This window comes from Cupressus sempervirens, chromosome 6 (assembly GCF_028749045.1).
Source record: "Cupressus sempervirens isolate cs-2001-9-10 chromosome 6, ASM2874904v1, whole genome shotgun sequence".
NCBI classification, from domain to species: Eukaryota; Viridiplantae; Streptophyta; class Pinopsida; order Cupressales; family Cupressaceae; genus Cupressus; species Cupressus sempervirens.
Window position 1 is genome coordinate 483,735,648 of NC_143123.1, and position 14,107 is coordinate 483,749,754.

The window sequence follows — 14,107 nt, forward strand, 5'->3', positions numbered from 1 at the left end:
GTTTTTTGATGGTGCAAATCAATTTGTTGGTTTGACTTTCATTCTTCTTTTTATCTTCTTCTTCCCTTTGTCTCTCTCTGTCTTGCAGTCAATGTGTACAGAGATTATCTTGTCTTTTAACGAATTCAGTCTTCATCTTGAAGAAGTATTTCAAACATTCAAAGGGACATATTTTCTTGGCTTGGTAGTACTATGAACCTTCGTGTCACTTGCGCTTCATTTGGAATCTATATTTAAAGTTTTATCTGAGATGTTAAGGAAAAAAATGCCCATCAAACAGGTTCAGTTGTTGAAAGGTCGGCAATATTGAACATGTCAATCGGCCTCTGTCCCATCACTGTGAGCTGCTCATATATTTTATGCATGCACAAATATGTAGACGTGTAAGTATTACTAACTCCCGACTTTGACAAGCTTTTTTTCGACGTCTGCATTGAATAATCTCATTGCTTTTGGGCGACTTTTCATCTAGATTCATCCTCTTTATCTTTTAGATTCATTACATTGTATCATCTGCAGGTTCTGCATGTTTCTTCTGGATAATATCATCCGGATTTGAGTTCAAATCGGCATAAAAGAAGATCCAAGGTGTTGTAACCAGTTGGTGAGGATATTGTGTGTCATCTCATGCACAAGGTACAAAATCTTCTTAGATGTGATATGGTGAAGGCAATGTTTGATCTCTGTGCGACTGGTCAGTTTTACTGCATGTGATGAGCATCTAGTATATAGCTATAATCTTCACAGGTTTGATTTTTGAATGACTGATTTTATTCTTGTTTTGCTGAAGTAAATCTATGATATAGGGTCCGAATCCTTCACGTCTTGCCAGCAGTGAGACAACCATCACCCACTAAAGACCGACTCTTAGGTTAAAAGTGTCAAATAGTCAAAATTAACATACTTTTTTCAAGCTTAATATTTTCTTTCATGTGTGATCTTTGAGAGTGCTCACAATGAATTGATTTTATAATTAATTGCCAACACACTAAGGTCTCATCTTTCATTTGTTTGGGATTCAAAGCAATTCAGCAGAATGGTTTATATGAGTGTGGCCTCCTCTGAGAAAACATCAGACCTGGCCTTGGCAAGAGTGGCAGAGACCAGAGTAAACATGGAAGAATCATTGCCCCTTAATCCAGTGAAGGGGCATAAAAGTACTCAAGGAAGAAACAATGGTTGCAGTGTAATCAGGGGAACTGCAATCATAATTCTGTTTATAATCCTTCTCGGGTTGATAACATTGTTCACAAACATGACAAATTCGGAGAGGTCTAGTTTGATCCATGGCAGGGAAGCTTCTTTCTTCCACGACTGGTTTGTCAATGCAGGAAGCAACATCAGCATTGCCAAAGATCTCAGAGAGCTCACAAAAAGGTCACATGTAGCAGGAACACCCCAAGACATGGAAACTGCTATGTATGTACAAAATCGCTTTGAACAATATGGGCTTGCAGTACACTCAGTAGATTACAAGGTTCTCTTATCTTACCCTATCTCTAGATCTCTCTCCATGTCCTTCCCCACAACAGGAAGAAAGATTGAAGTATGTTTGGATGAAGGCCACAACAACAAATCAGTAATACAACCATTCCATGCTGGGTCACCCTCTGGAAGTGTTGTTGGCGAGGTAGTATATGTCAATTATGGACTTGAAGAGGATTTCACAAGGCTTGCAAACATGGATGTGAATGTAAGTGGAGCCATTGTGATTGCTAGATATGGTGATGTCTACAGGGGAACCGTTGTCAGAACTGCCGCTAAATTTGGTGCAATTGCTGTTATTATGTACAGCGATCCCCAGCAATTTGGCGGCAATGGAACACAAGGCTTTTTCCCCAAGTCCAAGTGGTTGCCCCCAGATGGAGCCCAATTTGGAACTGTGATAGAAGGTAAAGGTGATCCATCTACTCCAGGATGGCCGAGCACGGAGAAGAGTGAAAGAGTATCAGACATTTCAGACAAGTTTCCAAGCATACCTTCCACGCCCATCTCTGCAGAGGAAGCACAGCATATTCTTGGCTCACTTCAAGGCCCTTCTGTTCCCTCTACATGGAGAGGATCATTGAACTTTGGGGGTATTGGGAGAGGGCCAGGGGTTCTCAACTTTAGCTATGTGGTAAGCCATGTTTTCATTGCATTTACTTTTGTGATTATGGATGGATTTCAGTAGGTTCTTGAGGTTTCATAGGTAGTGCCAGACAAGAGTTCTAGCAGTAAAAATGTAAAGGTGACCAGTTGATGTCATCCTTATAGGTCAACCTCGTGTCAGCATTCAGCTAATCTGCCCTGTTTCCACCGTTTTTTTGTCCAGTCATATCAGTCATTCAGCAAAAGTAGTTGTAGTTCGGATAGCTCAAATATCACACGCTAAGGCTTGATTCCTAGACTCAAAGTATAACATAGTTAAAGCCGACTTTTTTTTACAAGCTTAATTTTTCTCTCAGTGTGTGATATTTAAGAGTGGCCGTGCTAAGATTCTTGTATGATGCCCAATTTTTTCATGCAGGCTAACCAGACAATGTCAACCATTCGAAATGTTTTTGCAGTAATCAAGGGTTCTGATGAACCAGACAGGTATGCTTACAAGATTTCTGCACTTATTAATATTATTATGATTATTTTCTAGTATCAATTGTGTGAATTTATTTCCTTAATTTTCAGATCAAACTCCATGATCCATCACGAGGAGAGAACAAGACTTGAAAATAGAATGATCAAACTCCATGATCTACCATCATTATGCTCGCTTATTTTACAGCTTCTTCTTGATGAAGATCATGTCATCATTATGTTCGCTTGTTTTGCCACCTCTTTTAAATGATAGATCATGGGGTTTGATCTGAAACATGAAGAAATAAACTAAGACAAATAGATTTGCATTCATTTCTTTCTCCTGAACGCCAAATGAAGTCACTGAAACTTTGCTCAATATGTTTTGGTGATGATGGTGAATACCCAGGTTTGTCATTCTTGGGAACCATAGGGATGCTTGGACTTATGGAGCAGTGGATCCCAATAGCGGTACAGCAGCTCTCTTGGAGGTGAGCTACTCTGTGAAGGGGATTTTGCCATCATACCAAAAAGACTGATGGTGGAGAGGGATGTCATCGGAGATATAGTTATTACAGATAGTTGCTACACAAATTCCACATCATAAGTGCTTGTGTCCCTCTCCACCATCAATAGCTATTTTTGATGTGATGGCAAAATCTATATGTTGTACAAATGTATTTTGTTTTCTGTGATGCTTTACCATTTAAATTTTGTGTGTTTCTCATCTGGATTCTGTATAAAATTTCTTACAGATAGCTAGAAAATTGGGTGCTCTACTTGGGAAGGGATGGCAACCAAGGAGAAGTATGATCCTCTGTTCTTGGGATGCTGAAGAATATGGAATGGTAAGCCTTTATAGCTATTGAAGATGCATTAAAGACATCTATATTTTATTTCTCAAAAGTATTAAGCCCAAACATAAGGGAGTTGTTTGTGAGATTACATGCAATAGTGTATGCAAGCTTCTGGCTTGTGAGATTACATGCAATAGCGTGTGCAAGATTCTGGTTTGAGATATTACAGGCAAACCAAAAATGTCAAATTTCTACAGATTTTCTATAATTATTCTGTTGGAAATGCAGATAGGATCAACGGAGTGGGTTGAGCAAAATTTCGGCAACCTATATGCAAAAGCGGTAGCTTACCTGAATGTTGATTGTGCTGTTCAAGGGCCTGGATTCTTTGCAGGGGCTACGCCACAGCTCGACGATCTGCTAATTCAAGTCACTAAACAGGTGCATACAAAACCCTTTTGAGTATCTATACATTTATAATCTGCTATTCCTTTTTCCAAAAATGAGTAGAAAAGATTAAATATCTGTAATAGTTTATATGAACAAATATAAGTAAAACATAAAGGTACTTAAATTGTTAAGTAATATTTGCAATTCCGATAAGTAGACCAGGAGAGAATCTCTATTAAAATTCTTGTTGAAACACAATATGTTTTTTTTCTGTGTTCATGATCTTAGTTGATGGATTTTTAGATTCGATTGTTTAAATTAATACAATGACGAGAGTAATTAAGTCTAAGAATAGCTTATGCTTACAAAATCTCTTTTTTTTCTATTAAATTTCTTTATAGAGGAAATTATTACACAATTTTATTCAGAGCTGCTTTCATTAACCTTTTTTAATAAAACACAAAAGAAAAAGAAAAAGTAACTTAGAAATCATTACTGCAAATCTGTGAAAGATAGGCCGCGATCGAAGATCACATTATAACAGCAGCTAAGGACGGTCGTACAAGCCTAAGCAGGATTTGGAAGAAGCTAAATTATTATTGTTGCAGAGAGATGGTTGACCTTAAGAGTGGACAAGTTAGGCAATGGCTATCCACCTACATTTTCTTTATAGAAGTAATCATTATTAATTAAAAAATTAAAGTCTACAGATTAATTAACTTTAATTATTAAGAATTATTTGTTTATAATATCTATTCACAATGCTGAATAGATGTATTAAAAATTAGGAAGTGGTGTAGTTTACAATGAGTTTTTGGTCTTTGATTTTTTATTAGGTTGCGAACATTTTGTTGGTTTTCAAAATTGTTGTTTGAATTTCTACAAACCCTGCCTATTTGATACTAGGAAATTAACACAATTTTGGTCAACGAAAAAGATTGAATTATAACTTAATCTCCACACTTTAGGCTCTACAAAACCTAGGTGGTTGTACCTATATCAATGTTGCTTAAGGCAACCTTAAAGATTAATAATGTAGATTTTATAATTGATGCTCTTGAGATGACAAGTATTTCTCAAGGAGAAATCAAAATGTACAAATGTTTTAAGTGTGAATAAAGTATTGAAAATGAACTTATGCAATACTTGTGGATAGAATTTCACCGATCCACGTATACAAAGACCAATCCTTATTCCATTTGGGTACTATAGAGTCAATCCTCATATAAACTTATCATCAAACCTCAAGAGATAGTGTGCACCCCATCAACCATTGGACAAATAAGAAATAAATGTGCAATCCTTAGTCTAAATGCATTTAACCCCAATCAAAGGAGACCAATTAGACAAAAACCATTACTTAGTATGAAAATATCTGATAAATCAAGTTCATGCATTACTTTGATCCATCAAAATAATAGTATAATCCCAAGGGACAATCAAGAACATGAGTAATTAAAATTGATATGCCATCATATATAAAGAGGAATCATCATTGTATTAACTTCAATCATAAGGAAATACAATAGGGTAATTTCATTGCATATCCAAAACAAGTAATTGCATGAAATGGAAAATTACTTCATACGGTTTCTTTTGTAAAGTCATATCATATATCATATATATTATCTATCTTATGTCTTGAAATTGTTTCTTCTTAAATAGGGAGCTTGATACCTTTTCTCATAAAAATGAAAATGTGCAACATAGCTTTAGACCTGCTCACAAATATAACTAACTACTAACTAAAGTATAACTACATAATACTTAAAAATATGAAAAATTATTTGAAGTCTCTTCTATCTCTTCAATAACCACGACCTCTTCGGGAGCATCTTCAGGAACCTTCAGGTAGACCTCGATCCACTTGGCAATCTGGGCATGCATGGGCCACACAAATTTTTGGATTGTTGGAGTAAAGGCTTGTAAATCAACCCATATATTCCCTCGAGCAATTTTGACATTTGTTACAAACTTTGTAAATTTGGCATCTGCAACAATCATTTTATTCAATACCCTATGGACTGAATCCATTTGAAAATTTTGCTCCTCCCTAAACTTGGTTATCAATGCCCTAGGTAACATTACAAATCTGTGTCTCCATTCTTCCAATTGTTTGGTTTTACCCTCTTCATTTCTAATGATGGGAAAACATGGATGATCAATAGAAGCATTCACTTTTAACTTTTCTTCCAACTTTGGACATTCTTGGTTCATATAACACAGATTCTTTTTAATAGTGTAAATGAAATCAATCGTGGCCTTTACCCGTGCATGAGCATCTGGATCCCTTTTGCAACTTCAAAGAGTTTGTTCAATTCATACCTTGAGGGACCCATTTCCTCTCTATCTCAGAAAGTATGTCTTTTCTCTTAGTGAAGAAATCCAACCTATTACATAAATTATTAAACCCTTCGAACATCTCATCACATTTGGACAATATAAGATTTACCCTGTAGACAAGAATCTCTTCCAATACCTTAAAAGTACAATCTTCATGATCAACCTCTGAGGTTGTCTCCTTGTCGTGGCTTTCTCTAACATCAACATTTGTAACCTTATTAACCACAATAGCTTGAGTACTTCTAGTAGATTTTGAATCATGTAATCCTTTCTACAACCTCTTAGTTTTTACATGCATTTTATTTATCATTGAATTCATTTCCATTTCCCTCCTTTGCAATTCTATGATTTTTTCTTTCATATGTTTAATCTGAGCTTGGTTATAAAACATGGACTAATGTGTTAGCTATGATGCAACAAGCATAGGGTCTATGTTCTCCATAGTTTGCACTAGGATCATTTCTTCTTCTCCTTTAGATATATCAATCATCTTAGGATGATCGTTCACAGAGTGTGACCCGAAATGTTGGCACAAAAAGGACACACACAATCAAAATCCATAAATCACAAGATTAGTATTATGGATTGTGGAAATGCATTTACAATTAATCATCTTAGGTTTATTTTCATTGAATGTAGCTCAAGTAGCAAGGGTTTTTGTTTGGGGATCATACCTTGTCCCTTCTACTTTGTCTAATGATTCAAATTCTGACACAAATATTGAATCTTCTTGCTTCCTCACGTGATCTAGTACAAATAATTATTTTATTGTTAAACCAAGAAGTATCAGGATGTCACTCATTTTCACCATTTCTCTAGCCTCTTCCTTAGTACATGAAATGTCATCCAGATAAAGCTCATCCATCATTGATGAACAATTGAGGCATGTTGAGATGCATCAACACCTTCAAGTCTTTTTCTCTTTCTATCCTCAAAGTCCCTCATTTTATATTTGGTCCAAAAGTCCTTGAACTCTTGTGTTTGAGTAATTTTTTTTTGTTCAATGAACCTGAGAGGAATGGCCTCCCTCTCATCTTTAGTATCAATCAGGTCATCATTCTCCATAGTCTTAGCATAGTAGTCATGCTCTTTCTTGGGAAATTTGGGAGGTGGCTCTAATGTCTTAAGATTCTCACCTTCTTTCATGTTTATGAGAATATTAACAATTTATGCTGATCCTTCATCATTTGAATCATCATAGGCCACCAAAGGGGTACTATTCCCTTCTTGTGGTTTAAGAGTAGGAGGTCCAGAATTTGAACCTATCAAACTCAACTTTCTCCTTTTTGTTTGATGGGGTGGACGAGATGCCTACTCAACTTTCTTTCCTTTTGTTGCTCAACATATTCTTGGTATAAATTTTCAAAATCTTTAATACACTTCTCAATATTAAGGATTTCAATATCTTCTTCAAAATGAAAATGAGGCAAACCTTTATTGAACCTCTGATTCTCCATCTTATTCAAGGAATTCCACTTCTTTAACCTTTTCTATGCTTCTTTTAAGTCATCATAGTTTCCAATGTCATCTTCAATGTCTAGCTAGTGGGCATGCCTGGATTTTATATTTTTAATGTTCCCCTCAAGATCATAATCTCTACTTTTATCAACAATCAATCAGAATCTATTCATGATGAATTCTTGAACCTCTTGGATCTTACTATACCCAATTGTATATCCATCAAACTTTATAAAGTGAGGCATCATGTTTCCCTTTCTTGTTTTAATAACATATTTCTCAACCCATAGTAACTTCCATATAAACTCCAAGAAATCTAATCTTTTAAGGACAAACAAAGGAAGTCTGTGAGGTGGTTATTTGCACCTATATAGCCTTATTAATGGATACTTCAATTTGAGAATCCAATCACCAAAGTTCTACTCATTACATTTATTAGCTAGATGCTCTTTGGGTATCAACATATCCTTAATTGACTATGGTAACCTTGTGATATTTCTCGCAAGTACCCTTATTATCTACTACACAAATACATCTCTGAATGCTATGAAATCACCATTCCTTAGATGTAAAGTGGGCACCAAAGTTGGATGGGTTGTCTAATGCCTTCCTCATCAACTATAGCCAACTTCATAGAATTCCTAAATTGACTAACATTTTGATGGAGAATTAAGTAGCATAGTAGAGTAATTGTTGATAGACTTGGTAGCCTTTTATCTAACCAATTGTTTGTGAAGGGTTTTCCCAATCTCACTTGTAAAATAAAACTCTAGATAGGTATGAGGGTTTTGAATTTTCATGCACATATACATATAATCAAGCAAAATTTTATGTTGCTCATCCTCTCCAAACAGTTGTGACCATGCATAAAAAATGTACTTGAAAATATCCATAAGGGATTCAATAGAATGAGGATCCATGTGATCAACATACATTATTTTGTTATTGTGGTCCATGTACATTAAATGTGCAATCTCCTTGTATTTTTCAAACTTCATGGTTCTCTGACATTCATTCTTAAAGTGTTCCTTTTCAATTTTTGCAAGGGCTTGTGTGCTCAATCCAAAAGACTCTTTGATACAAGATTTCGTAATAACTACTAATGGCATACTTGATGCAACGAGAATTTGAGGTCACCCCTATTGAAGGTAAACTTTATCCCTACAAATAACCACACAATAGAAACACAACAATAAAGCAATAAAAATGCAAGATCTAATACCAAACCACAACGCTTTATTCATTTATAACTGATTACATGCAATATGCTCAATTGTAAGGCCTTCTAGGTTAGGGCCAAATACAACATCAATTAAAATAACAATTCTACAAGATCTAATAAAATCCAACTCACAACATTGAATCCAACTAGTCTAGATCTGCACTTTGAAAGAGAACCCCAAGGAAATCTTAACTTGTGCTAGTAAGCCTTCCAAGCAATCTCTTGGTTTACCAAGCCTCAGCTACTAGCCCTTCAAAGTTTGTATCCTCTTCTCCAAGCTAGATGATAATGACTAAAAACTCCACAAAACCCCCTACTTATACCCAACTAAGCCACAAGTTGGTCCAATTCATTAAAATTTAAATTAAATCCCTTACATTAAATATATGTTGAGCCACACGTTAGGTATAACACAAATTAAATTCCAAAAAGTCAGCTAAAACATGAATTAAATACCTAAAGTTAGCTCACAGACAACTTGACACCTATAGGAACCAAGACTAGACCAAGCATCAAAAAGACCAAGTTGAGCATCAACAAACTCCCATGCACTACTGAGCTCCCAATGCATGTCAAGGTCCCAGTACTTGGTGAGCACATAAAGAGTGTCAAGAAACCAACACATGCCAAGCACCTTCAGGGGCCAGGCCCCTTCAAGAACTGAGCACCATTGTTTGGTCACCGAGTCCACAACACTTAGCCAGAACACCTCCAACATATAGGATTTCTAATATCCCTTGGATGCTCCTGCATTAGACACCCTAGGTTCAAAAAGATGTTCTCAATAGCTAGAAGAACATCTTTTGGGATTCAACACATAAATCCCATATTGGTTCTTCACATACATATCTTCCAAGTCTTCAACTTGTACATTCTTTCCCTTGTTCTTCTTCTACTTCTTCACATCCATTCTTGGTGTGCTACAAGTCTTCTTTCCATGCCAATCTCCAATCTTCTTAGAACCCCTCAACTCAACTTGGCTGCCAATACTCAGGTTCCTCCTATCGAACTCTTCATTCAACAAAGGAATTAGGGAATGCTTCCTACCACCTTTCTCAATAGTAAACGCATTCTTGACACAATCATGCACATCCCTGCAATCATATTGGAAAAGTTGATGAAGGATGCTCCTCTTAATTCCATAAACCATAACATAAACAAAGAAACAAAAAAAAAATGAAAGAACAAAATATGGACTTCTTATTTCTGTCGCAAATGCAGAATTATAGAATTCACAAGTACAATATGCTAACCCATATGGGTGCCTTCATTATAGTAATCTGCAAGACAAGCTGTAAACTATCACCTAGAGTTGTCCTAGACAATGTTCAAGTCTTTCTTAAATAGATAATTTTATGCTACCTAAGAATGTTCTAGACATTGAAACTTAATACCCAGGGTTGACAGACCCTAACAATACAAATAGAGTCGGCCAAATACATCTTTGACAATTATTTTAGATATTTCGAGTAGCCCAACTTTGAAAGGCCATAACTCATGAACCATTGCTCTGATTGGCTATTATAACAACTATTTCACAAATGCCAATTCCTAATCTATAGGCTCGGAATAGTGCAAGTGCCCTTCCATCAAGTTTTTAGACCTCATTTGAACACTCTGAGGCCTCCAATGGTGAGCCTGAAGATTTTTTTGCAAATTTTTCTATCGAAAATCCACAATAACTTCTCTAATACTTAAGCTAGAGAAATGAGATTCTTATGGTAGGCTTATAACTCTAATATGAACCTTCATGTAAAATATGAGAACATTCCAAGCTTGTATGACAAACTTACTAAAAATAACAAGTTCCCATAAATAGTAACCACTTTGTGTACTAGTCCTTATTAAAATAGAAAAGACTGAAATGAAAATATTTTTTGGGTGATGCAAGATTTCTCTTACACCCAAGATGCTCGTGCATTAGACACCTAGGGTAATTTGAGAAGTGACCTCGTTACATCTCAGGTGTTCAAAGGAAAACCAAGATGGTTAACCTCCTCCATTGCTAGCCATGATGAATCCTCTATTGGCTGCCCTTTCTATTTGACTAGATATTTCTCATAAGTTCTATTCTTGGTACTTTTGCCAACACGAGTGTCCAGTATCTTCTCAATCTCCTTTGTAGCCAAATGAGCTGTTGGAATACTCCACTGTGCTTTTGCAACTTCATCTCCATCACTGCCTTCATAATAGTTTGTCAAATCTAAAATATTAAATATTGGTGAAATATTCAATTCAACAAGCAACTCCACTTCATAGATATTTTTAGAATCATATCTTTTCACTATCTTGCATGATTCAAAATTCTTCATCTTTAGCTTATTATATGTACCCACTAGAAAATGTTCCTTACTCAAATGAACCATGTCTTCATCTCCAATTTGAAATTCCTTATACCTCCTTTTCACATCTACCTTAGCTTTATATTGTGTATTCATCTTTATGATGTGCTTCCTTACCTCCTCATGGATGTTCTTCAAATGTTCAACAAATTCTTTTGCTTTAGCACTACTTATCTCTCCTTTACCCAACTGCCTCAATTCAAAAACATTTCTGGGACTATTCCTATATACAATTTGGAATGGTGATTTATCAGTACTCTTGTTGATAGATTATTATATGCAAATTTTGCCTATGGTAAAATCATATGCCATCCTTTTAGTTTATCTCCAACTAAGCATCTCAACAACTTTCCCAAATTGTGATTCACAACTTCTATCCGTCCATCAGTTTGTGGATGATGCGATAAATTGAACTTCAAATATGTCTTCAACTTCCTCCATAATGTATGCTAGAAATACCCAACAAATTTGGTATCTTGATCTGAAACTATACTCTTTTGCAGACCATGGAATCTCACCACTTTTCTGAAAAACAAATTTGCCACATGAACAACATCACTAGTCTTCTTGCAAGGAATAAAATATGCCATCTTTGAAAACCTGTCAACCACCACAAAAATAGAATCATGCCCACACTACATCCTTGGAAATCCAAGAACAAAATCCATGGTGACATCCTCCCACAGCTTCTCTCGTATAGGTAATGGCTGATACAACCCTGTATTCTGCTTCACTCCTTTCTCCATCTAGCATACTTTGCAACTCTATACAAAATTCTTCACATCTTGCCGCAATTGTAGTTGGTAATAATTCTCAACAACCAAAGCTTTGGTTTTATCTCTACCAAAATGTCCAACCAACCCTCCACTATGCTTCTCCTTGATGAGATTCTCTCTCATTGAACTTCTGGGAATGCACAACTAGCTTCCTTTAAACAACATACTATCCTGGATCATGAAATCCAACCACTTTGTCCTATCAAGTGTAATAGGTTCTGTACAAGCCTTCCACACTTCACCAAAATTAGGATCATCTAGATACAAAGTATTGAGTTCCTTGAACTCAACCACCTCTATTTGCATTTCTATTAACAAAAGTTATCTTCTACTACGAGCATCTACAAAGACTTCATACTCTCGTGTTTGAAAACAAATGTATAACTCTGCAAAAACTCAACCCACTTCAAACAAAATTAGGATCATCTAGATACAAAGTATTGAGTTCCTTGAACTCAACCACCTCTATTTGCATTTCTATTAACAAAAGTTATCTTCTACTACGAGCATCTACAAAGACTTCATACTCTCGTGTTTGAAAACAAATGTATAACTCTGCAAAAACTCAACCCACTTCAAATGCCTTTTGTTCAATTTTTCTTGACTATTTGAATATTGTAAAGCTTGATGATCAGTATACAAATTTTTTTTTTTAAGAAGAAGATAATGTCTCCACTTCTTCAATGCTTGAACTATAGCATAAAATTCTTGATCATAAATAGAATATTTTCTTTTTTGCATCATTCAACTTCTCACTAAAATAAGCAATAGGTCTACCTTCTTGGATCATAACATCTCCTATTGCAGTACCACTAGCATCATGGTCTACTTGAAACACTTTGTTAAAATTAGGAAGTGCTAAAATAGGTTGCTTAGTAACTTTTTGTTTCAAGAGATTAAAACTATTATAGGCTCCTATAGTCCACTCAAATTCTTTCCTATCCCCTCTCATTTTTTTAGTCAAGGGTCCACAAATACTGCTAAAACCTCTTATGAACTTTCTATAAAAACTTGCCAATCCATGAAAAGATCTTACCTTTGTTGCACTCCTTGGAGTAGACCATTCAAGGATAGACTTCACTTTCTTTAGGTCCATTTTTAGACCTTCTCCTTAGACTACATATCCTAGGTACACCAACCCCTTCTTTACAAAATTGCACTTCTTTAGGTTTATCAGCAACTTTTCTTCCCTCATCTTATCAAACACCTTGTGAATATGGATCGAGTGCTCCTTCAATGTCTTACTAAATATCAAAATATCATCTAAGTAAACAATGACAAACTTACCTATAAATTCCTTCAGTACCTCATTCATGAGCCTCATGAAAGTGCTTGGTGCATTGGTTAGCCCAAAAGGCATGACTAACCACTCATACAATTCTTCTTTTATCTTCAAAGTAGTCTTCCACTCATCACCTTCTCTGATACGAATCTGATAGTATCCACCCTTCAGATCTATTTTTATGAAATACTCAGCTCCGCTCAAGCAATCCATAATATCATCCATCCTTGGCAATGGAAATCTTTAGTTGATTGTGATATTATTGATAGCACAAGAATCTATGCACATGCTCCATTCTCCATTCTTCTTTGGTTCTAATACTTCTGGTACAACACATGGACTTAGACTCTCTCAAATTAATCCCTTCTGCAACAACTCATGAACTTTCTTGCTCAACTCTTCACTTTCAGCTAGTGTCATTTTGTGCACTACCTTGTTTGGAAAATTGGCTCCTAGAACCAAATCCATCAGGTGACTGATCTTCCTCATTGGGGGCAATCCATTAGGTACATTATCTAATACAATATTAGAAAACTCTCCCAATATATTTGCAACTTCTATAGGTACCTCCTCTACTTCTTCTTTACTATCTTTTGGAATTATAGAAAAACACATATGCTCACACTTCATACCTTTGACTTACTCTTTTCCATCAACAAAACATATTTTGGAAACACTACATACCTTTTCTTCTTTCTCCTTCAATGGCTTCAACTTATGTTTCACTCCATCCTTGATCAAAGTGTAGGTATTTGCTCGCCCATTGTGTACAACATGCCTATCAAACTGTCATGGCCTACCCAACAACATATGACATATGTCCATAGGTATGATATCACATAGTACCTCATCCTAGTAGCTTTCTATCTTGAACTTCACTAAGCACTACTCATTGACCATGACCTTGTGGTCATCTTGCACCTAAGCAATACGGTATCGACATG

General features: G+C 35.7%; 1 protein-coding gene across 4 annotated transcripts in view; it reads left to right on the plus strand.

Moving 5' to 3' along the window:
• Positions 1–491: 491 nt before the first annotated feature.
• The window catches only part of LOC149553139 (putative glutamate carboxypeptidase LAMP1), a 34,938-nt gene continuing 21,322 nt past the window's right edge, over positions 492–14,107 (plus strand). For 2 of the 4 annotated variants that reach the window (XR_016353037.1, XR_016353036.1), the window contains exons 1-6: positions 492–636; positions 1,025–2,119; positions 2,510–2,577; positions 2,963–3,044; positions 3,309–3,401; positions 3,639–3,791. Coding sequence is in view for 2 of the 4 variants with exons in the window: in XM_089788645.1 (XP_089644771.1) it covers positions 628–636; positions 1,025–2,119; positions 2,510–2,577; positions 2,963–3,044; positions 3,309–3,401; positions 3,639–3,791 (1,500 nt within the window). In the remaining 2 variants the exon portion in view is untranslated. The remainder of the gene's footprint in view (positions 637–1,024; positions 2,120–2,509; positions 2,578–2,962; positions 3,045–3,308; positions 3,402–3,638; positions 3,792–14,107) is intronic. The other 2 variants (XM_089788645.1, XM_089788644.1) reach the window with 2 other exon arrangements.